Source organism: Artemia sp. Qi Xiang Cuo, chromosome 2 (genome assembly GCF_049724085.1).
Source record: "Artemia sp. Qi Xiang Cuo chromosome 2, ASM4972408v1, whole genome shotgun sequence".
NCBI lineage: Eukaryota > Metazoa > Arthropoda > Branchiopoda > Anostraca > Artemiidae > Artemia > Artemia sp. Qi Xiang Cuo.
The window spans coordinates 32,354,080-32,381,873 of NC_142795.1; the positions used below are offsets into that span (position 1 = coordinate 32,354,080).

At 35.0% G+C, this 27,794-nt stretch overlaps 2 protein-coding genes across 2 annotated transcripts in view; both read right to left on the minus strand.

Annotated features, from left to right (window-relative positions):
* TM9SF3 (transmembrane 9 superfamily protein member 3) overlaps positions 1-27,794 on the minus strand; it is a 696,120-nt gene that overhangs the window by 483,634 nt on the left and 184,692 nt on the right. The gene's annotated exons all lie outside the window — the stretch shown is intronic.
* The window catches only part of LOC148955153 (unconventional myosin-Va-like), a 67,289-nt gene that overhangs the window by 7,394 nt on the left and 32,101 nt on the right, over positions 1-27,794 (minus strand). The window contains exons 12-18 of the mRNA XM_089104829.1: positions 23,812-23,982; positions 20,910-21,093; positions 18,941-19,145; positions 15,956-16,103; positions 12,078-12,311; positions 5,676-5,810; positions 1,297-1,545 (exon numbers count right to left, since the gene is read on the minus strand). Of these exons, the coding sequence (XP_088960955.1) occupies positions 1,297-1,545; positions 5,676-5,810; positions 12,078-12,311; positions 15,956-16,103; positions 18,941-19,145; positions 20,910-21,093; positions 23,812-23,982 (1,326 nt within the window). The remainder of the gene's footprint in view (positions 1-1,296; positions 1,546-5,675; positions 5,811-12,077; positions 12,312-15,955; positions 16,104-18,940; positions 19,146-20,909; positions 21,094-23,811; positions 23,983-27,794) is intronic.

Below are 27,794 nucleotides of genomic sequence, written 5' to 3' on the forward strand. Positions count from 1 at the left end.
ACAGCGAGAGTTCATACGCATCTAGCAAAGTGGTATATGAAGTACGCCATTGGAGCATTATAGTAAACCAGTGACACGTTTACGACTCTTTACTCTTTCTTCAGTCACAATTTTAGTAAAAAAACTGCGAATATCCTAGACATATCAGTTTCCTTGTAAGAAAACTGACGTTGATAATGCTTTGACGTACTGGATAGAGCTGATTTGGGAATTTGCCCCTCCAACACTTTGAGTGTTTAGATTAGTAGAATGATAACAGATTTAATCATCATTTTCGTAAGAGAGTGGAGTTAGTGTCTTCTTCAGAGAATTCAGTAGGCCCCTGAAAAACACAAACACCTCATGCTGTCCTAACACTCTGAAGTTTCAGCAAATTACAACATCAATGAGTTACTAATGCTTTCCATTTACTGTTCCTTATTCTTGAAAAGGATGAAGCTACCGAGGAGGAAGGTTGGAAGGTATTACTACCCATTTTAGTTTCTTTTCAAAACTTCAGTTTGAATGGTAAAAAAGTTTACAAGTTGATACGACGCTCCTTGAATAATTCTTTGCTATCAAGTGTAAACAGGCCAAGATTTACCAATAGACCCACTAGGTCCGGGCCTAGGGGCGCAAAATGCCAGGGGGCGCAATAAATTATCACTGAGTGATTTTTTTCATAACAAAACTGGAATTATGTGATTATCGTCGAAGTGCCAGTTGTACTCCACCGCCAAGCTATCTGTTGGCAGATAAGTGATTTTAAACAATACAGGAACTCCATGCCACTTATAAACTATCAGATGTCTCCCAAGAATGGCAGCTGAGAATTCCGTATCAACTCTGTTTCATTACTTTTGACTCATCAGTTGCATTCTATTCAGTGTTTCCACTATCCCAGAATTTTGGGGGATTTCCCCGGAAATCTCGCAAAAACGGAGCGAAAAAAACGCTTGGGCCAAGAAGCGTCAAAGCTTCAAATCCGGCCCTTATTGTAAACCTTATTGTAAATGCCCTTATTGGGCATTTGATCACGCCTGAGCATGAGGAATACATTGGAAAAGGCTGAGGGGGGTATGTATCTTCACTTCAAGAAAAATTCAAGCAGTATGAACTGCACAAAATCAGTACATTCTGGATTGGAGGCGTCATCTTTTCCAGCTTCAGAAGCTCCTGCCAAAATTACATTTTAGCCAACTAACTATTTGTATTTTGTAAAATATAGGCTTAAAATACGGATTTCTATCTACTCTCTCTTCCTCAAGAAGAAACAGAATTTCAATATAGTAAACACCGTAAAATAGCAAGACTTACATCAAATTCTGAGGCAGGCCGAATCCCTTTTAGTTTTCTCTCAACCGCCGGCAGGAATCCTGAAGACACTTCTTCATAGCTCTGAGGTGTAAACAAATGAAGAAGCTTCAATATCTGTGGAGCAGTCAAATCATCTACGGAAGAGACCAAATTGTCGACATCTTCAATTGTTTTCTTTGCTTGAAAGAGTTGCGATGCATTTATGACTGGCTGCAGAGTTTTCAGAATCGAGGCTACTTTGTCACTTCCCTGAAAAAAAGTGGAAAATAGTAAGTTAATGGTGAGCAGCTATTGACTAATAAGGTAAATTACTTGCATCAATCACCAAAAATTAATGTAATACAAATAATTAAAAAAAAACACGATAAGAAAGCAAGCCTAATACTTAATAAAACCCAAAAGAAATTTCGTTGGTCGATGAGCCAAGAACTACGAGTTGAAAATGGCGGAATTGAAAACAAAAAGAAAAGAAAAAATCAGGTAAACTTGAAAAACAGGTATAGATAATAATGGTGAGAAAAATAAAGAGAAAAGTAAGGTTCGCATTTTTTTTACACAAAACTCTAAATTTTGTCTTAAATAGACGTTGAAACATCAAAGTGATATTTGAACAAAAATGATTACATAGACTACAGATATTTTTCTTATAATACATAGCACTTGTGTTAAAATCTACTTTTAAAATTTTCGTTCAGCCCTATAAATTATCTGAGAATCTATGCCCTTCTAGAATCACTTTTCTATATATTATTTAAGCTCACACTGATAAGAGTCCTTTAAGCCGGCGCTATTTCAAAGACATGTTTACTATCTTTGCATAACTTACAAAAAAAAAAAAAAAAAAAAAAAAAAAAAATCCAAGCCCAATTTAGTAAAACTGTTGCTACTACTACTACTAACAACTCACAGCAGCATCAAGCCATCTGAAGCCAACACAGGTGCAAACACTCCTCCTCCATCCCCATCTATTTAATGCTTCCCTCTTTAAACCCTCCCAAGAAGTTCTAATTTCCCTTAAATCATTCCTTACGACATCCTCCTACCCAATTCAGGGCCGATCTACTTTTCGTTTGGCCATGGAAGGTCGGCTAAGAAGAACAATCTTCGGCAATCTGTCATCCTTCATCAGCACAACGTGGCCTAGCCACCTCAACCCTTCTTTCATTATAGCCCTAGAGAGCAGTATTGAACCAATTTTTCGTACGGCCTATTGTTTGAAATACGGTTAGTCAGCCGGGTGCCCAGAACAATCCTTAGGCAATTTCTCTGGAAAACATCTAGCAAATCTTCATCCGCTTTTCGATGCGCCGATGCTTCAGAACCATATTTGAAACTGCAACCACTGTAGCTTCTAATATTCTAATCTTGGTTACAAACTTATCTTCCTATTCTTCCAAACTTTTTTTAACTGTGAAAAAACACCCTGAGCCTTGGCTATTCTACTTTTAACATTTTCACTGCTCCCACCATCTCCACCAACAATACTACCATGATAAGCGAAGCTGCCCACTTGATCAATCTTTTCATTACCGGGTATCTAAAACAATCCATAGACAATTCCTCTGGAAAGCATCTAAAAAACCCTTTCCGCCTTCCGGAGCGTCCACACGTTTCAGGGCCATACTTGACCACTCTCATCATTATGACTTCCAATATTCTAATCTTGGTTTACAGACTTATCTTCCTATTCTTCCAAAAAAAATTTCAATTGTGAACAAAAGCCTAGGCCTTGGCTATTCTACTTCAACATTTTTACTGCATTCACCATCTTCAATAAAAATACTACCTAAATAAGTAAAGCTATCCACTTGATCGATCGTCTCGTTACCCAGCATCACGTCTTCGCCTACACTTATTCCCAGTCTAAGCGACTTAGTCTTTTGAACATTAATTTTCAAACCTCTTCTTGCAACCTGAACTCTCAAAATCTCCAAAAAATCATTCATTTTGCTAACATTTTCATCTAAGATGCTCGAATCATCAGCATAATTTAAGTTTAGGAGAGTTTTACTTTCCCATTTGATTCCACGATCTTCCATGGCCTTTGCCGTACTCCTTAGGATAAAGTAAATAATAATCATCCGTATAAATGGGGATAGAACCCAATCTTCCTTAACTAGCTACCAACATCATTTCCGACCTTAACCGCAGCAATTTTATTCTCCTACATAGCACTAATCAGTGTAATGTATGTATCTGGTATACCATACAAAGATAGGACCTTTGCTAACACTCTTTTGTTGACTGAATCAAACGTTTGCTCTTAATCTACAAAGCTAAGGACTAAATGGGGTCAAATGACTCAGGCACTTCCCAATTATTAACAAAAGAGTGAAAATTCGGTCGACGCATTCTCTCCCCTTCCTAAAACAACTAAAACATCTATAAGTCTAAAAAGTGTCACTAAGTAAATTGCTTCCTAGGGAGAACTAATTGTGATCCCGTCCCTATCTTTAACTGTGACAAATCAAGATTGACTTTTCCCTCTCAGTTTTCAACATGCCAATACAATGTTTTATTATTATGCAGTCTCGCTGCATCTTCCAGATCTTCAGCAATTTCATTCATGGCCTCAATTTTATACCTCCTTAATTCATATTTTAACAATTTCTCTACTTTCCTGGCATTCCTCTTATTTTCATAACATCTGTCACTCAAATACTTCTTGTGCAAGCTCATCCCCTTCTCTGCTAAACTTAAAGCATTTTCAATAGTATTCCTATCTATGTTTCCAACTTTCCTCCCTAAGACACCATCTGCTACTTCACAAACTATTTTCCTAAAATTATTCCAACCATCTTCTACATCGCCCAAATTTAGACTCTTTAGTCTCACATTCAAGTGTTCTTGGAAAGTTTCCCTCAAATTCATATCCTGGAGTCTACCGACACCATAACTTCCTGGAAGGCAGTTACCCCTCTTAAATTTCAGCTTCAAAGTAACCCTAGATACCCCTTAATAAGAATCCTTACTTTTAAAATGAATAGCAGCCTTCCTATATACTACAGTATCTTGCATCAATCCTGCCAGTCTTCTGTTTACAATACCGTAATCAATAAGGTAGGCTTACGATCATGTGGGCACTATACCAACTTACGGGCCATTTATAACCAAATATTGTATTGGTTATAACTAGATTGTTACACCTACAAAATGGCAGCAGTCTAAAACCGTTACTATTTTCTTTTCCTGCAACAAATTTACCTACGCTAGGCTATGGGAGTAAAATGTTTCTACCTGCATCCTGTCTGTTTGTTCCTATAGCTTTAAGTAAAATTCATTTGTGTCATGAATTTCCTTATCAGTCGGTGTTACAACAGCATATTCTGCTGTGACTGATAGCTTACACTTTTTAGTCGCAAAATGAGCAACTAGCATTCTATTATTAATACCTTCCCAACCTAAGCAAGACTTAGAAGCGTCCTTCTTCACCATGAGCCGTACTCCCAGTCTATTTACCCCATCCTTCCTGTCTGAGTAAATAAATCCCATATTACCCAACTGCATGTTAGGTAAAATAGTGTTTCTGAAATTCCATATAAGTCCAGTTTAAAAATTCTTAATTCATCAGTCAAAATATCAATAGGATAGTTGTTTTTTAACGTTGTGACATTCCAAGTTACAAGTTTCATATTATATAGATATTCGAAACGATTATGGCCCTAGGAAAGGAATGAGTCCCAAACCAGTGTATGTCGGGGACCAACACATCTCAAGTCTAAACAAAGCGTGTAAGCCGGCTTACAACCGGACAGCAAGAAGCTCCTGGGATCTCCCGTATGAATAGAGACTTTATACAATCCGGGGCCCATCTTGGTCACAACATGGTTTTCCACATATGGCTATGCTCTTCTATCAACAAGAGTCAAAATTCTGCACAAGCAATCTCAAGCCTATTACCTCTGATTCATTATATATTCATACTGAGATTTTCTATACTACTATGGGGAGGCAGCCTATAATTAATAGCTTGGCTAGAAAGAGGTGTTTCATCCCAAAAAAGCCCACCAAAACAAACAAAACCCTGAAGCATTATCCATCGATCAGAATCCAATGCAAACGCTGTGTCGTTTACTATGCTACAATTTCCTTGAGGGGTATCACTTCTTCTAGATCACCCTGCAGCACCATTAGCAGTAACAGTTTTGGCTGGGAAAACTCATGAAAGATCCACCAGGATGCATCTATAAGACCAAGCAAGCAGGATTCCCTTTTCGGGGATAGGGACGGATGAAGGAGCTTATGACGGAACGAAGACCCCAAACCATCTGAAAACACTGGAACACCTCCAATCTTTTATACCCAGCCTATCTCCGTCAGGGTATTCTTCAGAGTTTTTAGTATAAGACAATTAAAAATTACGGGAAATATCACCTTACCTGGGGTACGTTATCTCTAATCCACTGTTCAAGGTTAGTGATATTGTATCTTATGATAACGCCTGTTGCCCAGTTGCACATGTCTTTACGCAGAAGAAGACTGTTCAACACCTCTGACGATATGAAGTAGAACAACTAAAAATTTTTGAGGGTGAAAAACTTAAAATACAACATGTTCGGAATACCAAACGATTATGATACAAAGTGTACCGAAGAGTTTTTCAAAAAGGATGGAATTTAAAAAAGTCAAGAAAAACACAAAAATAAATAAATTCTCCTATTTTTTGCGCTGTTGAGGATAGGAAACACGAGCAGCATTGTGCATAATGCAACCTAGACAAATCGTAATAAGGCCTTTTCTGGCGACCTTGTTAATCAACACTGTTGTTCAATAGTCTGTTCTGGCGAGACATCTTTAATCAACAATCACGTTCTAGCGACCAACAAAGGTTTTATTGATCAATATTGATCAATTCAACCACGGTAAAAAGTTGTACAAATAGTGAAAAATACAAGAGTAAACATGAATCTAATAGAAAACAGTAAAACAATGTTCAATTAATTTTAAGAAAATCGCCGTTTATTTCTATCCCTAAAAAAATTGGTATTCTTGAGAAATTATTGTTGTTCACAATTGTTGATTAACAAGTCTGTTCTCACGATTGTTGATCAGCAATGTCTTCGCCAGAAAAGACCGATATTACTGTTTGATTTTACTGAAGACTTAAATTAAGCATGATAGACATCAGATAAAGAATTAATTTATTAGTGCCTAAGTTTTGTTACAAACAATAACAATACTTGAATCCAAATTCCTGCGGACCAAGAACCAGATAGTTGTCCCCTATCTATTGTGACACCTACATTTAATAGATATTCCTACAGAACTAAATATAAGAATTTTGCAGCTGACATAGACAAACCAGAACCCGATTTAAAGAAGGCATGGGAGACAGAGCGAAAATCTGTCCCATTTCTAAGGAGCCCATTCTTTTCTTAGGTTTCCCTATTATGTCAGAATGGACATTACAATCATAGGCAACCCGCTAAATCGTGTCTTTGAATCCAGGGTTGTAATCACTTAGCTAACCTCGCTGTCATCATGTAAAAATTACTTCTACAAGATCAAATTTTGCACAGCAGCAGATTGTGTAGAGAGATTTTTAAACTGTTTTCGTTAATTTTAATAATGGAATGTTTAGTTAGCAGAATAATAATTCAAATACGCCTTTCGATTTTTTTTTTAAACATTTAAAAAGATAGGATCAATATCGACAAATGAAATCATTAATGATTTTTTATAAAAATTGGTTCTTAAATTCAAAGTTGCGCCTCATAAGCGAAGAAAAGCAAATCTAGCTTAAAAACAGAAATTAGTAGATATTAAACAATAAAGACAAATTACTCACTGTATAATTGAATTTACTAAGTTAATAAATGTGGATAATATTGTAATATTAACAACAACCATGGAAAATATATATAATATTTGGGTTTGGAATTAATGCTATGTACGTTTCACGTTTTCCTCTTTTGTTAGAATTTATAAATCCTAAGTCTAAACTCTTGCAGTCCTTGTGTTTTTTTCTTTAATTTTGATCTCTGCATTTGCTCTGCATTTGCTCAGTATTCTGTGATTTTTAACATTTGCGTTTCCTTTACACTTTGCCTGTATTACCCTTTTTTACTTATTTTCCAATTTTTTCCAATCCGGAAATTATTTTTCAATAGCTCTCACAACATAAAATTATTTAAAAAGTTGTTTTTATCGTTAAATTACATGATTAATTCTCAAATAACGGATTTTGAATAACTACTTTCCTTCTCGAGCTGTGATCATTAGTATAAAATTTTGGAAAACCCAGGATTCCCAGTACCCTTTTTTTATAATATTCAACCGGAATGAAATACCTGTCGGAGAGGTAGCAGCCCTTGGGTTTCCTACCCAACCCTGGGGCTTCTACATTTCCTCTTTTTGGTGTGCTCAAAAGCTTGTACAACAACCTGACTCGGTTTTCCCAGTCCTTCTGTGCATGAATTAATCGAAGACATATTCTGTTACTTAATGGGAAATTGAACCAAGAGCGGATCCAGGATTTTTGTTCAGGGGGTGGGGGGTGGGTTACCCGATTTTTTCCCGTCTTTACAGGTATTTTCGTCTTTACAGGTATTTTTTAGACTAATTTTTAACTTGGTCAAAAATTTGATTTTCGAATTGATTTTTGAATTTCGACTCAGTAACCCCCCCCCTTGGATACGGCCTTGAATCGAACCCTAATTTGGCTCCTAATTTCTTCTTGCAATTAACAATTTATTTCTTAAAAAAGGAAAAAAGAGAAAAGAATCGGTTCCCTATTTGTATCCAGATCATTATAAAAAGTTTTAATGTAACAATTTATAGATAAAAAAAATCAGACAATACGTGTGGTATTTCAAAGAGTTCATGGTAACGAACTGTAAGTAAGGAGCGACTCGGCCCAATAATAACCAAAACTCTAAAAAACAGTACATACATCAAAAGAACTGAATTTTTGTGCTGATTCCATACACACAAGATTCATTAAATTTAATGCTACCCATCAAAAGCTACGAGCCTGAGAGAATTTTTCTGATTTTCGAAAAAGGAGAAAAAAAATCCCCAAAAAGTCAAGGGGAATCTCGTTAAAAATCGCACCATCAAATTCAGTGTATCAGAGAACCTACTGTAGAGTTCTCAAGTCCCCGTCGTTAAAAATGAGGAATTTTGTATTTTTTGCCAGAAGAAAGGTCACGGATGTTTTTTTTTTTTTTTTTTTTTTTGTTCTTCCCAGGAATTATTGTATCGAACCAATGGTCCTAGAAGATTGGGCTCATTTGAACGGAAATTAAAACTTCTAGTGCCCTTTTTAAGTGAACAAAAAATTGGAGGACAACTAACCTTCTCCCACACCATTCTCCTCCCCCCCCAAAGTCGTCCGATCAAAATTTCGAGATAGTAATTTTGTTCGGTATAGTTGAAAGGTTCAATAAATATGTCTTTAGGGATGACATGACTCCACACGGCCCCCGGATGAAAGACCGCAAGTTAGGAAATCTAATCAATTGTTCAAATATAGTATTTGTTATTAAGAAGTATACACATTTTTCAGAGGGGGGGGGGGGGTGGAGATAGATTTCCTACGTAGAAAATTTTCCATTGGGATGGAATTTTCCTGAGTAAACATTCAAGGAAAAATTTTTAACTGGGGGAATTTGCCAAAACTAATAGTGGAGATCCTCCGGGGGAGCAGTCCGGGGAAAATTTTCATCGGAGTCGGAATTCTCTGGGGGAGGGGCCGCCAGTTATGGAATTTGCCCATCGTTTACATATGTAAACATTGCTTACATATGTACACTATATAGTATTTGTTATTAAAAAGTATACATACATTTTTCAGGGGGGGGGGCGGAATTTTCTGGGGATGGATCTTCTATGGGGAAAATTTCCTGGGATGGAAGTTTTCAGGGGTGAACTTTCAAGGGGAAATTTCAAACGGGGGGATAATCTGCCAGAATTCATATACTAAATTCGTTTTATTTGTCTTACTTCCTCGTTAACGACCCTATTTTACATGTGGAAATGCTCTGGGGATATTGTCCGGGGGAAATTTCCAATGGAGGGGGATTTTTCCATGGGGTAATTATCACCAGGAGAAATTATCCACGAGAAAACATTCTGCGGAGAAACTTTCCAATGGGGAGGGGGGGCAATTACTGTAAAGTTTTCTTCACATGGGGGAATCTGCCATGACCTGAAAAACGATCAGAAACTAATAAAGTCTTTTTTTCAAATGAAAGTATGCGAAACAGTATTTTTCATGCGGAATCGTCCGCAAGAAATGTTCTGGGGGAACTTGCAACGAGGATGGAATTGTCCGGGGGGAAGGATTTTACGTGGAAAGTGGGTTTCCTGGGATTATTTGAACAATTAAGAACGATTCCTGAAACACAAAGGCCGTTTAATTAAAATTACAACTTTTTTTGAAAGTACTAAGAAACTTTAGCGTGAAGAGAGGAGTATGGAGGAGGGGGTTGGCCCCGTATATACGGTATGATTTCTGTTCGGTTTAAGTTTGAATGTTGCTCCTTACTTTCAGTAGAAAAAACTTTTCTTCTTTAATTTAATCAAAAAGGGGCTGCTGGACTGACCAAAATGTGCATTAAGCAGCAAACTAAGAACTTTTTTTTTTACTTCGCGTTTTTCAACATCCTGTTATTCTCGCATTTAACGAGAATAATCCAGAAACATTAAATCCACAAACGTTATATCAGCATAATTCTAACCAATCATGGTAGAAGCTTAAATATCTCATATACAAAACAGCAATGATATGTCTTTCTAAAATCAGAACAAGATATGAGACTGAAGACAATTAAATAATTTGAAAATTTCGCTTCGCATAAGTCCCACCAACTGAGATACCATGCCGAAAACTATCGAAGTTATTCATACGAATGTATATATGGGAAACGAACAGATTTTTAAGACATAGAAGATTTAACCTTTTATCAAATTATCTGATAGGTGTTAACAAAAGGATTGAAAGTTATCTTGGAGCAATGAAGGGTGCTAAAAAAACTGCTCTAATCTCGGTCTTAAATTAATTCATTAAAATAACACGTTCGAGGAGCATTAGCAATATTATGTGTTTATTTTGTTGATTATTTACTTTTATTTCTTTGGGACTATATGTTATCCCTTGTACAGTACTGTGGAAAGTTTGAAAGCTTATTATTGGCCAATTTAAGACTACAACTTGATTTTGTTGTGTTCACTAGTATGATTTAGTACCTATTTGGCTAGGTAGCTGGCCTTTTTAATAGCTTTGTAGAGGTAGTTACTGCCTCTGTCTATTTACACAAATTCATTTCCGTTGCATTCTGTTAAAATATGTCTCACAATAACTGAATGATACAGCACTCTTTTTGGCTTTACCTGAAACAATCCTGTTTGAAACCGTATGAGGTAGTTCACCCCCTAGAACTATAATTTATGAGCTTTATACGTTGTCTCAGAAAAGTTTTAAGGATGTAAAGGATTTGCATAGATTAGATTCACCATTTAAGGCTGTTTCCTATACAAGTTCTGGTATATTATCTGTTTCATCTTCTACGGTCTTAACGTATCAGCTAAAAATAGCGATTTTACTGTCATTTCATAGCCAAAATTCAGCTTTATCCACGTACTGAATTACATTTTTAAAATTTGTTGTTATTGGTTTTAGATTGAAAATACATTGAAGATTATTAAAAAATAATTTTTTTTTTTTTTCATTTGTTTTTTTAAATGCAAATTTAGACCCTTGTTCGAGAAAATATATACGCAATATCCTAATTCTGGCTTTGTAAATGGATACATCTGGGATCATCGAATTCGACGATATAAATATCTCGTCTTTTTGGTGTAGATTATAGCTTCAGGGCTGTCACAAATGTGTTTGTTTCATAGGAATATATATTTAAAATACTGCAAAAAGAACGACGAAAACTGCTTTACAGCGCCTGTCTTTAAAGTTTCACTCAGGGCATTTTGGGTCTTTATATAGTGAGAAACTGTAACTACTGAAGGTTGTTTTCCAACACATAACTGAAGTCTGCTCAATGATTCCTTAGAAATTCTCACTAGAACCTTTCATATGGAGTCACTAAAGGCTCACAGATGTGCACAATTGCATAATTTACTACGTACTATATGTATGGATTTACCATCAATGGAATCATTAGAGTGAATTATTCTTTGGGTTAAAATCGCCCTTAGAACTTAAAAGTAAAATTCATGTTTGTTTGTTTGTAATTTATGTTTGTTTGTTTAACATTGTATTTTATCACACACAACTGTATACAGACCGAAATAACGTATAACCTTGATGGTTCTACACTACCATATTATTTTTGTGCTCCTTAAATGGCACTGTTCATGGAGAAAATAATGTTCACCCAAAAGCTTAAAAGCTATTATTTCTTAATAGCTCTTACAGCTTTATAGCATGTTGTTTCTGATTTCACAATTTCTGACAAGTTTCTATTTTTCCAAAAAATAAAACAGCATTGATGTTCAGTAGGAAGTTCCAAAAACTGACATTTTTCAATCTTTAAGATTTTTAAAGAGATTTAAAAGCACGTTATATATGCTGAAACAAAATGAAAAAAAAAAATGAGAAAATAACGACTAAAAAGCAACTCTAGTTATTGGGATCATTGAAGGAAAATCCGAATTTAATATAAGCCCAAAAAATTCACTTTTACAAACTGTCTGAATCGAATCTAATTTCCAAAGGCTTTGACAATTTAACGTCTATAAAACCCTTGGAAAATCAATATAGCAAGGTTCTACGTTACGTGTATAAAAATGTAAAAAACAAAAGAAAAAAAAAGTAAATATACTTGTTTGAATAGTTGTGCTGTAATCTCTGGATCAACTCCGAAAACATTAATGAGAAGATTTAATTCATTTAGCTTGTCCATCAAAGTGCCCCAAGCTACTTTGGGATCTATGTATCTTCCACTGCTTCTTCTATTTGGAGTAAAAGGAGTGCTGCTCAAAGACACGGAATCATATAATATAATAGCAGGGTAGATGATTCCAGACAAATTCTCCTTGACTGTTTTCCAAAATTTCTGAAAGTAAAGGGAGTTTAATCAAATGTTAGACCATGTTGTCGTGCTCAGTGCTAAAAGGTATGTTTAACTCCTTATCTAAAAATGAGCTATTTATACAGGTTTTGAGCTACAAACAAAGTGTTTCCGAAAAAAGATAGCAAGAGTGCCCGTTGTCAAAAAAAAAACAAAAAAAAAAAACAAAAAAAAAACAAAAAAAAAACTAAACTGAATAAATTCATAAAAAAACTCTAAATACACAGTATAAGTATATATGAACAGCAACGAAAAATTTCCTCAGAAGTGATACACATTAAAGCACTGAAAAAAAAATCCCTTTGCGTCACAGGAAAAGTTTCATTTACTCCTTGACATTCGATGTAGATCACATTTGTCATTGCGAATGCGCGAAGGCTGAGTCATGAAGAGAGGTCTAGATTGGTATGAGTTAAAAATCTTTAATGGAGAGTATAGGACTTTTCACTACTGTTCATATATACTTATACTGTGACTAAAAGAAACACTGAAAAAGAAATATCAAACAGAAAGAAAAATTATTTATACAGTCATCAATTGTACGGTCACAAATTTTTTGAAAAACTACCTCTATCCGGCTTTCCTATTAATTATTATCTGGGGTCCTCTACTTATGTTTAATATCTATGAAAGTCTTGATGCTCTCTGTTTCGTTTATCACTATCAAGAGCATCTTTTTCTTCACAGAATTACAAAGTCTGTAGATACCAGAAATGGATCCATTTGCCTCTTGCTCCTTTTTCAATTTCCAATGACAATTGGCTGTTCCTATTGGGTTTCACTTGATAACTGCAAGTACGAGGAGTATGACGCTATCAGTAACGGTTATTACTTAGTTGACGACAAAAGTAATCTTCAGTTGACGACAAAGTCAGTATGTCATCTGGTTTTTTGAATTCCTGGATTCCACTAAAAGAAAATAAGGTGGTTGATTTCCTAAGCTAGATCGCACATTCTGCAGCAGAAGGAATGGCAAATGCGCCATTTGAAAAGATTCAAATTGAGTAAGATGCTCCATCTTCTAGCTTATCATAAAGTATATTACAACCTTCAGATTTAAATAGAGGATTGAATAAGCCATGATAAACAATTTTGGCTACAGCTCATGCAGCATCCAAAATTTGAGGTCGACATTCCTTAGAAGATGCATTTTCCTACCTTATTGACCCATTGTATCAGCTTTCTCATTAGATTTGATTCTCTTGTGGCTATGGATATGAAAGAATTCAGTGGGAATTCCTGGTTGAGTGTAAGCAACTTATCGGTTCTACGCAATTTTTAAAAATCCTGATCATTAACAAAGTAATTTATTATGCTTATGAAGCGAACTGGAAATGGCTTCGAGTAAAAAGTAGATATCCTTTTTAGTAGATGCTGAAGAAATTCCTAGACCTAGTAGAGCATCTAATGCCAGGTTTACTGGATGCACGGTCCAAAGTCAGTTTCTTTTTTCTCATTCTAGTTCTGGATTTAACCTTTCTGTTACAAAGTTCCTTAAATTTTGGATTTAGTTTCTTTGTTTGGTCAACTAAAATGTGCTCAAAAGCCACGAAGTAAGGCAGTAAGGCAGGGAGGACTCTCATCTCCTACCATTTTAAAGATTCGTACTTCTCGCGTAAGGCTAAGATACATGGTACTTACTTTTCAGGTTTTGCTAATGTTTCCGACATTGTATATACGGACAACCAATGCAAAAACGGTCTCCACCATATACCTTTTTTTTTACTTTTTCTACTGCTTATTCTGATATTGGCCTTTTGCTTAATGTAGATGAGCGTGAATTTCTCCTTTACAATTGTGCTACTGCTACTCTCCTCCGTTGTAATAATTTTACTTGTGAGTTTGGGTCCAGGTTTTACTAATGTTTCCGACATTGTATATACGGACAACCAATGCAAAAACGGTCTCCACCATATACCTTTTTTTTTACTTTTTCTACTTCTTGTTCTGATATTGGCCTTTTGCTTAATGTAGATGAGCGTAAATTCCTCCCCTACAATTGTGATACTGCTACTCTCCTCCGTTGTAATAATTTTACTTGTGAGTTAGCGTCAATGGAAAAATATTAGAAAAAAATTATAATACTAGAAAAAAAGCCCAGATTGATCATATATAAAGTGTTGCAAACTGATGAAACTATAATAGAGGGACAGAGGTACAGTTTTTCTTCATTTTTTGTGACTTTTCTGTTCTCGGTGCTTCAGCTCTTTTTCCTTCTCTTTACAATAGCAATCTAAACAAAACCAAGATAAACTTTTTTTAATTTTGTACATTTTTTCTTTATTTACGAACTTCCATAAAACGCCAAGTTCTTGCGGATAATCTGGGCATTTCATATATAATTTCAGAATTAGAGGCAAGATATAAGAAACTCTCAGGTAGCGCTTGTGTGCGTTTATCCCTTTACCATAATCTGATCCAATTTTTCCGTTGATTATGCAAGAATGTACGCAATTCATAATTTCCAGAGAATATGCTCGAAAGTTTACAGCCTGGAAGCTTCTAGGTCATGCTTACGGCGAAACTAGACTTCATGCTTCTAGAAGTCTATTTGTTAAAGATGGAATGTAATTATCATGCTGACGAGGTATGCTTCACGCTGTAGGCAAAGAGTTGCAACTCTTTCTATGCTGGACCCCCAGTAGAAGCATTAAGTCAACCAAGTGAGTCAACTGCTCAAGAATAAGGAACTAAGGGGCAAAAACACCAATTTTGATTGAAAGGCCTCTAGGTCACCTATGTTCCTCAACTACAATGGGGTAGCGCTTCCGATACAAAAGAGCAAACATAACTCCAAAGCATTTTGTAACTCAGAACATAAACATTTTGAGTTTTGGGAGCCTTTCATTTTAATTAATTCAGTAACATCACGCAAATTAATTCAGTGCATCACTAATATTTTTGACATTAGTCAGTAAGTCTAAAAACGAATCTGAAACTTCTATCAAAATTATTTCAATGTCCACCAGGTCTATTTCCTGGCCTTTAATTTCGCATCATTTTAACCCATCCTGGTTAAACATCGTGAACGATGTTGACAGTCGTCACCTGATTTAGCTGTTTACTGTGACACAAGTGCAGCAATATATCTTGGTAGAAGTAAACTTATCTATCCCAAATTAAGTGGACCAGTTTGCTTATTTTTTTACTTATTCATTTTTTTTAACCAAGAAATTTCCTAAAAAAAATACCCAATTATGTTTAGACTGAAAATTTTCCACAAGCAACACTTTCATTTATTTCTACAGCCGCCCGGTTTAGCGATTTTCATCCCTGTGTAATTACTTCCACAGGAAAGACGGATTCAATGTTATGAATAAAAAAGATACAGAGTATATGGAATGTCTTTTAAAGCCATTAATATGAACATTTCAGGAAATCCCATAAAAACAGAAAGAATCATAAAATTTCAAGGAGGGTTATAAAAGCTCCATTTCAGGAAAGGAGAAAAATTAGACTAAATTATAATTTACTAACTCTTGGCTTGCAAAATAGTAAACCTCAAAGAAATTTGTTTGAAACGAGATTTTTCCCAAAAGGAGAAAGAGTGTGAGTGAGTGTGTGAGAGAGAGAGAGACTTTCTGTGAGACTGTCTCTGAGTTAGAGAGAAGAAAAAAAGACAAACTTACTGAGTATATGAAATTCACAAGATCTTCCAGTGGTTTATTGTAGGATGACATGTCGTAATTTCTTAGACACATTTTTGACTGCTTTTTTGTATTAGTTCCTTTGTAAATGGAATCAGGACAGCCATATTGCGTTATGCAGTGAAGAAACCTATGACAATTACATATTATCAGAATCATTTATTTCAAAAGAGCTTTCGTAATACTTGACGGCAAATGCCGCAAACTAAATAGTACTTTGTTACATTCCTAGTCCTAAGCTATTTTATCAAAGGCACTAATAAAAACGGCCCGAATGAATTGTTAATTGGTTATTTCTTAAACGTACTGGCACTAATTTGTTCTTCTTCCTGGTGTTAATTACTAAGTTGGCAGCAGGGGGCAGAAGGATTTCAGTGCTTGGAACTAGCACAGAGAAATTGACCAAATCGAATTATCAACAGAAAGCGGTGATTTCTGATGGTTTCAATCTTTAAAGAGCACACTTGAAATGAAAAGAATTTTTCTCCAAGGAGGAATTAAACTATTTTTCTGGACTCCTTCTATATCATCACTTAAATATTCAATTTCTGAACTTGAGGCCCTCATATAGGACATACATATTTTAATAGGGAACGTATACATGTTATAGGTACTGCTTTCAGCTGACTTGCCGGAAAGCCCAAGCGGTGCACAGAGATCAAAGAATTAAGTGCATAGATGGCTTTCTGATTTAGCCCTTGGACACTAAATCTAAAGGAGCAATCAGTGCCGAAATTAACATTCAGAAGAGCCGCTGATGGAACAAGTGAAACCACAGAACTGGAAAAACATTATCTCGTTTTAGCAGATTAAATATTACAATTTTAGTTTTGCTTTCACTGATCAGCTAACTATCTGAGCCAAATTCATCTTTTAATTTTGCTAAATGACCCGAGCTGAATTGGGGCATAGCTTGGGTTTTACTACTGAGAAATTGAGAAGCGCACAAGGGTCGTCAATGTATTTGAATCGGGCATCCATGTTGTCCATGACGTAGTTAATTGTCGCATGGAAAAGTAGAATGGACAATACCGTGCCTTGAGGGGGTTCTCAAGTTATTTCGTCCCAGCCAGTATCGAGATGACAAGTAAAGAGGACATTAACATGCTGGTGCCAGGGACGTAGGAAATCAATAACAAGCAGCAATATAGGATTACAGACACCCATCCTTTTAAGATTATTTGGAGTTACAAGATGCTATTAACTCTATTATAACATTCACATATCATTACACATTCTGTGAATTTCCATCCGATTCACCTTTTATAAAATATAATTGGGCTAAAATTATTATTTCACAAACAAGTCTAATTAGACCTTGTTCATAGCTTTTAATTTATTAAATTTAATATGTTGATTGGAATGAACATGCAACCAAAATGCTCTTGTCCTGAGCTTCAAATAAGGTGATATTCTAAACCCGGTCATAATCTCAATAACGGTATTATGGCAATATTAACCTCAACTCTTTATACTGCTGTTCCGATTTTACAAGAATTATCGCATCGAACATAACTCTTAAAATTAAATTGCTGTTGCTTTTAGATAGTAGATAAGTTACAAAATATAACAGCAAATACTCCTAATTTTGCTAGTAGTTTTAGATATTTTCTGGGTAAGGTACAGCTATCATACTATTAATTAAGGTTGATTGATTCCTCGACTTCAAATAAATGGTACATTTTAGCAATTAACACACAAAGAGCATCAATTAAATCATTGAAAAACCTTATCTAACCTGTTGAATAATGCACATTGCTTTGAATACCAGAATTGTCAATAAGTCAATTCAAGAGATTGAAATTTCAGGAAGTTTAATAACATCCTTGAAAAGCTGTACTGTTTTCCTGTCTGTCAAAGGATTTCACAGGGGTTCTCGTATTTAAAAAAAAAATTGTCAGTTTTTGATTTATAATAACTACTATGTATATGTTTTTGTCATTTTAAACCTAAAAATTAAAACTAATTTTGTTTTAAAGGGACTTTGGTCTTTCATTAAAAAAACAGCATTTAGCTGTGCCACATCACGTCTCTCTTACTCGTAATTTCAAATAATAAAGGTATTCCAGAAAACAGAGTTGTGGGACTATTTTACACTATCAGGATTTTTTTTCCTTTTTATTTATGATTTAAATTGAGTTTCAATCTAGGTAAGCTTTTTTTTTAAACATACCGTACACCATAACACTATATCGTATAATAAACTCTTTACGATTCATTAGAGTGTGTTCGGACCTTGGGATTTAGCTGACTATAGTTGAACTACAGTCAACGTGAAGTATTTGATATAACACTCCGTAGTCCCAGCTACTCTAATCATTTTAACCTTGAAATCTAGTCGACTTTCCGTAACTCCTGTCATTGAGTAGAGACGGCCCATGGTCACCTATGGATGCTGAGAGTTTCGCTCATAGATTTTAACATTTTTGATAAAGGATGTCATAGGTTGTCTGAAAAGGACTTCATTTATGTTCTTCTGAAAATTTTGCCTGACACTGAGAATTCCTTAAAGACAAAGAAGCAAAATTCGACGTTTGGACCTTGTCAGAATCGCAATAGACTTGACATAACCAACTGCCATAGCTCAGTATCGAAACACCCTTAATCTCTTCATTATTTATCTTATAAATTTTCTTGATTTATCTCTTCATGATTATGAACAGCACAAGAAAACAACAGCATACTTAAGAAAACTAATGTACACAGAAAAGATAATAAAAAAAAAAAATCTAGACTTGATGGCTGTCTAGTTACCACGTTCTTTACTAAGGAAAATCACAAGTTCAGTGAAACTCCTAGTCTTATGAAGCATTGTTGTCTTTGGAGAATTATCGTCCAAATCTGTAGTTTAAAAGCTTTTACAGACTGTTTTCTAACTGCCACCTTCAAATTCTCAAATTGTAATTGATAGCGGGACGAATCTTATAATATATATATAAAAAAAAGTAGGAAACTAGTTATAAATACCTAGCAGTATTTGCCAACCATAGTACACACAAATCCCGATCAAATTGTTTCTCTTTCACTATTCTCTTAATGTGAGTTATGGCTGAGTTACTGATCTTTTTCACTCCGGTTTCGTCAGAAGCCATGTCACCATAGCGCAGAGCCATGAAGATGAGATATGCAGCGGTCCCTTGGACGCAGTTTTGGGCTACGTTTGGAGTGAACTCTAACAAAGAAAAGAACAGCAAAATTCAAAGCTAAATTGTTAAAACTTCTGTAAATTTGTAATTATAAGAAGTTAAAATGACAAGAGACAAAAAGTAAAGGGAGAAAGGTACAAGAAGTGAAGAGAGACAAAAGTAAAGAGAATGAGAGAGAAAAAGTAAAGAGAGAAAGGAACTAAGTAAAGAGATAGAGAGAAAAAGTAAAGAGATAGAGAGAGAGTGGCAAAAAATAAAGAGAGCGAGAAACAAAGAGAGAGAGATAGAGAGAGAGAGAGGGAGAGAGAGAGAGAGTCGAAAGAGGCAAAATAACCTAACGACAAAACAGAGCGGGAACATTCATAACGACCACAACAAAAGAACTGTTCAATGGCAAATCGACTGATAAACACTTAGATTCAGACACCAAATGGAACAAAGCTAACAACAAAGAAAATTACATAAGTACATACATTATTTTTACATGGCTATTTAGTTTGTAGAAAAAATTCGTCTAAGATGGATTTTTGCTTACTTTTAAGGACAGGGAATACTTTAGAGAATGCATTAAAGATTACCATATGGAGTATGCCATCTTGGATTCTAAAAAAAGTCAACAAAACACAAGTGTGGGAGACAATAATCAATGTATTGATCAATAATACATACAAGTTACATAATTAAGACTGACAACGAATTGTACTGGGATTCAATGTTTGAACTGTAGAAAAAAAAATAGTAAAAATATTGCTGAAACCTAAGAGCTGGCTTGGCAAGCCCTTATCCATCCCCATAGATCCAAAATCATTTGGCACATTTTCTGATTTTTAGCTTGAATAATTTAGCTAATTTTTCAGTCACAAAATTCAATGCACGCACAAAAAGACAAACACCAAACTGATTATAAAGGGTGTCACCAAAAAAAAAACGCCAAATTTAAACTATTATAAACCAAATTTAGCACTCATTTACAGCAAGGTTTCCAATGTGTCTACGCAGCATTTAAAAGTCGAAAGAATCCAAAAGAGCCAAAAGAAGCACTAATTATAATTAGACAAAATCTGACGTAGCATTTCCCGAGCTAACTAGTTGGATTCACTTACCTAGCAAACGGAAGAATTTTTATCAGTTCAGTCGCCAATCTAGTATTGTGCGAGTAGCTTCTTTTTTTTTTTTTTTTTTTTTTTTTTTTTTTTTGCTATCGTAGATATTGTGAGTGACTAAATTTCGAAATTAGGATTTTTGGCTTTTCAATTTTTAATTCTGCTAATTTTTATTTTATCGGATTGTTATTTTGAATAGTTTTCCGGTTTATTTGTTTTTTTTAAGGCTTTTTAATTCTCCCAATTTTGGTTTTTATTTGCTTTGTTTTCTGTTTCCATTCTGCTTTGTTTGTTTTTATCCAGTTTTTTTTTTGTTCAGAAAATATGAACGTGTTTCTTTCCAACTTTCTCTTATAGCGCTGAAGAAGAGAGGAGGGAGTTAGTGAATCTATGGATGGTAAGGTAAATAATACGGCATTGGACTTTACAGTCCCAACAGGCGGTGCGGATCTCCGTTTCTTGGCCCTTCAGCCAGGAAGTGCAATGGGGGGGTTGGGGGCCAACCCAATCTATGGATGGTCTTAGACAATAAACTGATTTGAATGAAAAGCTTTTTCAATTCGACTGTCTCTAATTCAAATCGAGCGGTTCATATCTAAATATCCATAGTGGCCATAAATACAAAATAGCGGCCCGCGAGCCATAGCTTCAACATGCCTGACACAAAAGCTAAAAGCTACTACTTACTGCAGACAATCACTTCTACTAACTTCTCTGCGTCAGGACTATTATACTTCAATATACCCTGAGGTTGAAACCCTTTCTTGACGATTGGAGAACCATTTAACAAGTTTGATGAGGACGTTTCAGGTATTTCAGGCATTCTAGTCAAACTAAATTTTTTCTTCAACTTCTCAATATGCGCTAGGGCCTGCAATTAAATGGGTAAGAAATAAGAGATGTTTAAATGTCCAGTGGTGCCTATTTTTAATGAAAGAACCGGAGGCTATCCGAAAGGGTCAAATGCTGTAGCACCAACCGGAGTGAAACGAGGACCCGTAACAAGGGCCAAATACCCCAGTGAGCGGAGCTTAGACAGTAAGTAGTAAAAGAGACTGCAGCAATACTCGAATATTAAGATACTTAAATGCGGCATGTTTGTTTCGAATATGAAATGTTCCAAAGTGTAAAGCATATTTTAGGGTAGAATATACAAATAAATAAAAATACAAGATGATGAACCCACACTTCTTACCAAACACCAGATCCCCCCCCCCCTGACACATACACACAGTTTTCACCAGGGAAGCTTTGACCTCAAACTGGATATATCTAATATAGCTGTTAGTTATATTTTGCAATTATGCAATGCTCTTTTTTAATTTTGTCAGAGTAAGGAAAACCCCAGGAAAAGATAGTTAAAGATGAAACAATTTTAGGCTATACAGCTTGTTATGGCGCGCCCAATATATCTTTTTTAATTCACGTGTTTGTTACAGAAGCCTCTAGGCTACGGAAGTAATATGAATAATTATTTTAAACTAAGGTGATTTTTTTTAGATTCTGGTCAAGTGTAATTTATTTTCCCTTTGTTATTTTTTTATGAGATTATGGTTAACCCAGCAACTTATTTTTCGTATTACAGTGTTTTCATAAAAGAGTTCGGTTATGGTCTTCTTTTCAACATTCCTTTTTGAAACTACTAGTACTACTACTGCTAACACAAATCATTGCAGCAACAAGCTGCCTGAGGCCAAACACAGCTATGCACGTTCCTCCATCCCAATCTATCCAAAGCCTCCCACTTTACACCCTCCAAAGACCTTTTTCAATATGAAAACAAAACCATCATAATCAAATGAATAAGGGCATAAGGATGCTGAGATAATTTCCACTGTCCTCCGCCAAAACCAAGTATCAACACAAAATTTCAATTAAGGGGCATTGCCACCCCTTCATCCCTCTCCGATCTCCTAAGACTAAAATGTCATTTGCCCTTTATTGATATTTTTTTCATTTTCAGTTTTTTATAAAATTAAAAATTAAATACACTTAATTAAAAATTAAACAAGTCTTTTTTTCAGAATCAGCATATTTGTAGGAATAAATTTAGTTTTGTTAGACTAATGTGTAATAAATTCTCGTAAATAATTATAAATGTCTATAAAGCTCATGACGAGTTTTCAGTAAAGCAAAAATGAATCCTTAGACTTTTGGACGGTTTTAGAACACTGAACTTAATTGTTATACAAAAAAAATTGCGAAAATTGATTTAGTTTTACCTTATTCTTACTTCTAAATCCATTACTTTCAAATATGAAAGAACAAAACAATTGGCTGATCAGAAATTTCAATTTAAGTGTTTAATTTTCATTTACATACTTATTTATGTTCTTGCTTTTAAATCCATTGCTTTCAAATTCGTAGAAACGATGATTGGCTAAACTAAACTTTAAATTTAAGCCCTTTATTTAATTTTATACCGTTTCTAAGAAGCCTTTATTTTTTTTACCGTGCTCAAACTTTTAAATTAATTACTTCCAAATAAGTAGAAAAAACAAACTGGCTAAATAAAGCTTTCCGCTGAAGTGCTCTATTTAGTTTTCAAGTAAATGATAGCCAGCCTCCCAGTCTCTATGAGGGACAGCAACAACGCTCTATTTTTATTTTAAAATTTAAAAATGTAATTCAATTTTAGACTGAATTATATATTCAATTTTAGATTGAATTATAAATTCAATACCTCGTTTTATTCTTTTAGACTTTTTTTTTCTTCGAAAAATAGCCCTCATCTCGAATTCAAAAGAAAGACAAACGTAGGAAAAAAGGCACGACCACCAAGATATACATTACTAATAATCGTAATATTCCTTTTGCTCTCTCTTTCACATTTAAAGTAAGTATAAAATGTACAAAGTAAAAAATGCATAAAAAAGCCTTGAAATGGATAGCTATGAAATCAAAGCTACATGTCTGTTTCCACTAAACCGGATTTATACCCAGTCTAAGTTGACTTCATTATTCGTTATGCTTTCTGTATATTTTAGGTTTCAAACTTACAACAGACAGGTGCCAGAATAAAAACTAACTGTTTTCGGAAGATATTAGTTTATTAGCCTCCATATAAGGAAAAAAACTGTAAAAGGAAATGACTGAAAATGACCTCCAAGACTAAGGGCTGCCCTCAAGGAAGAATTTCAGCAGAAATTACTTGGAATGAAGAAATGAAATTGGCAGAAAGCAATGCATACAAGAAGAGAGGACCTTAGACATCAGTAATGCCAATACTTAAAAGCAACTGTTTAACGAATGAAGTATTAGAAGAATTCAGATCCTTCCATAAGTGAACTTAGGGCAAATGCCCGAAGCCTGAGCTCTAGAATTAATTTCATAGGATATCAGCTTATTAGCCTCCATAAAAAACTAATAAAAGAAGTGCGTTTTTCATTATTCGAGAAAATAAACTTTCAGGCAAAAAACAATAAAAAATCACAAAAATAACAAACCCGTGTCTTAAAAAAAAACCTCCTCGAAGAATTTCCTCAGGTTTTCACCCCCCTTAATCATAAAAATTTAAGCGGGCCCAAACCAGAACATGCATGTTGATGCTAAGAGAGAAGTATATCAAGGAACTGAAGTGACAACTTACGCTGTCAAGCTTATCTTTCAAACTAACACTTTCTTGAAGCAGATACGCATAATCTTCCTCTATAGTGAATGATTCTTGCTTGTTGGGCATGGACTCTTCAATTTCTTTTTGTTGTCTTGCAATGATGTCCCTTAGCCTTTCTTCTTCCTGCTCCCAGCGCTGCTTTTCAACCTTGAAAATTATAAATTTCACTTTACTGTTACCGTTTGATAATAACCAGATTAGAGAGTTTCAGCATTGACAATTCGAATTTTCCAAAGAATAAACAATTAAGTTTCTGCGAGCATTCTGACTATCTGATTTGACAACTTGCCGAATGACATTACCGTTGGTTCGGAGAATAAGCGTGTTGACGTCACAGAATTAGGTAATATTTTTTCGGGCAGCGATTCTTCTTCTGTTTTGCTAAATTAAGATCAATCATTGGACTTATAGCCGTTTGATGTTGCGTTAAAGGAGGAAAACTGAGGGAGTGTGCTATTCTGGGGCCCCAAGGAAAAATAGGTGGGACGATTTTTAGAGAGGATTTCTAAATCACTATATTATACGATGCATATTTAAATAGTATTTCAGCAAACATTTCATACTCTTTTCCAAAGCGAAAAGAGGAAGGGTCGAGAAAGGGCTGTAAACTTAAAACTGTTCAAAGCTAGATGATGGTAGGAACCACTGCTTTGAAGTGTTCCGGATAATTTCAAAAATTTAGATGGATTAATTTATAGTCTAGTCAAGAGTATTTGACCAGAATGGGTGATAAACATTCAAATCCCCCCCCCCCACCTCCAGTCACATAACAAAGAAAATATCATTCTGCAGAACTGGCGTATTCATCTAAATACGAAAAGAAATTAACTTGACATAAAGTCATAGCATTAATTCTATTTTTCAGTCAAAGCTGAATTCCAAGAATTAAATTAGACAAAACTCAATTAAAAGAGCCCTGAGACCAAGATTAACAATATAAGGGATTGGACATATTAAGGAAATAAAAAACAAAGATTCATCTTTTGACTTTGATCTGAAAAATCAAATGCTTTTAGTATGATTTATCCAATATACCATTTCCTGGTATAGGGAAACTAATCATTAGTTCAACACCACATCCCGTCAAACAGCGACGGGACGATATTTAATTCCCCAATCCTTGATCCCACCTTATGGTCCCTATCCTAATAGGACCACAATTCAAAGTAGGGAGAAGTAATTTTTAATCATTTTATATAAAACTGGTCAACTGCATAAAACTATTTTATATGCATTAAGTACAAAGTGTTGTAAAATATCCAACATGAACGATATAAAATGAAATTTGTTTCAGTTTACTTTGATATGCAGTAGCGGTTGACATACTAGATAAAAGCAGTTTTGTTCGTGTTAGAAAACAGATTTAGCAGCATTTAAACTCTATTAATCTCATCTAAAAATAATTCGAAGTATTTATCACCAATATTAAAGAAAAGCTGGATGCATCAGGCACATACATGAGGACTTGTTTCGAAGGGAACGCATGATTTCAGTTGTAAAACAAAGGGCAAAAATCCATGAAAAAACATAGTTATTGAAGAAAATCGTAAGTCTTCAAGTTGTGAGAGGGGGGGGTCTACGCCCCTTCCCTGCCCCATTAACACATACAAGCGAGACATAGTTGTGATCTCGAAAAAATGTTTTTTTGGTAGACAAAAATACCAAGGTTTTATCTGTCCTATAGCAATTTTTCATATTTAATAATACTAGATCTAACGAACGTTAAGATTGCAGACAATATTCAGCCAATCAAAATACTATCCTCAATGTATATATTTATGTACATTTAAGGTCAATAACTCCTTGTGAAATATAACTGAAAATACGACTCCTGAAAAACTATGTTTGTTTAATTAGATCAACAAGAAGCGTTAGTTAAAAGTGCTAAAAAACTTTAGCGTAAAGAGCAAGGTGTTGTGGAGGAGTAACCCCTTTCATATACCCAATAATTCCTGTTCGTTTTGAGTTTAAAGTTGTTGCTTACTTTCAGCTGAAAAACTTGTTTCTTTATTTAATCCCCTACAAGGCCGTATCCAGGGGCCGGTTTTGGATCCCTCCTACCCCGTATTTTTTATCCGACTCGTTAAAACGTAACAAGAATACATATTATATAATTTTGATGCGTTTTTAAAAGTTCTTTTGTACCTCCCTCCCCCGAACCAAAATTCTGGATACGGCCTTGGTCACCTAGCAAAGTAACTTAACCAATTTAGCAAAAAATCGCCGATTTCCACTTTTACCAAGGCAAGTAGGCTAATGCCTTTCGTTGCCATTGAAACTAGCATTGATCTGGACAAAAAAAAGGTAGCTGGTAATGACGTGTTATAGTGACCACACCCAAGACTTGGCTCAAAGGGTTCCCACTATGAACGCACATAATCAGTTTATGTAGCAGTTTTCTTCAAACCTGACGTGAAATAAGTCATAAAGGGAGCATCATACCAAAACATTTGTTTATCGATGAAGATGCGCAGTCGTAGGCCTACTTGCAGGGCGAGCTCGTTTCTTAAATAATATATTGGACACCTACCTTTTTTAATGGGCCTATATATTAATTATTGAATAGTTAATTAGTTATAAACGAGAATTAATATATGAAAATTAATGAATTTTAGTTTGCAGTCCGATTATAATGATAATGAGTGTACAGAATTCAGTTTCAATTTCACTGCTAAAACTAACCAAGTTTTATCTTTACAGTTAATATCTGGGTGTAATTCAATGGTTAAATTTAGTGTTTAAATCCAGAAACTAGTGTTTCAAACGTTTAAAAGGAAAGAAATAAAAACTATTAGCTCAATTATAATTTTATTATAGTAAAAACAGTTTGGAAGAATAGGAAGAGAAGTCTGCGAACCAAGATTAGAATATTGGACGCTACAACGATGGCAACAGTCAAGTATAGTTCTGAAGCGTGGGCGCTCCAAAAAACCAAAGAGGAGTTGTTAGATGTTTTTTCCAGAGAAATTGCCTACGGATGGTTTTAGGTACCCGACTGACTGACCGTATTTCTAACAGCAAGCTGTACGAAAAATGTGGAAAAGAGAAAGGATTAGACAGCTAGGACATATTCTGCGGATGAAGGATGATCGATTGCCAACGATTGTCCTTATCGGCCAAGCATTAAGGCCAAACAAAAAGCGGATTGTCACCAAACGGGGCGGAGGGATGTCGTATGGAAAGATTTAAGGGAAATGGGAACTTCTTGGAAGGGTATAAATAGGGAGTCTTTGAATAGATTGGGGTGGAGGAGGAGCGTGCGTAGCTGTGTTGGCCTCCGGCGGCCTGATGCTGCAGTGAGTTGTTAGTAGTAGTAGTAGTATAATTTTATTGTTTTTTTTATATAAATTAAGAAAAGAAGACAAGCAAATGTAAATACCCAAGATTACTTGTCCATATTTAGATATTTAGTACATTATTATACAAACAAAAATAATTTTTTTCAACTGAAAGTAAGGAGCAATATTAAAATTTAAAACGAACAAAATTATTACGTATATGAGGGAAACCCCCTCGTCAATACTTTACTCTTTACGCTAAAGTTCGAGTTTTGTCCCAATTCTTTAAGAATGAAACCTGAATCACAAAGGCCGTTTAATTAGAATAAATGGCTCTTTTAAAAGTACTAAAGAAAACTTAGCAGTAAAGACCGAGGTATTGACGAGAGGGCTTATTCACACTAGCATCACAAATCCATAGTTTAAATACACGATCTTCATCAGACATTTATATACCCCCGACTCCGACAGCTAGGTCGGAATTTTCTCCTAGAATTGCGTGTCCTACAGAGTGGAATGCACTTCCGCAAGAGCTGAAGTCATATAGGTATCTCGGCTCCTTTAAAAAGAATGTGAAAAAATATCTAAAAGATTAAATATTTATTTACTAGATTTATTTTATTATTATTATGTTTAGAATTTTTCGATATTATTATTAATTATCATATTTTAGTTTGATAC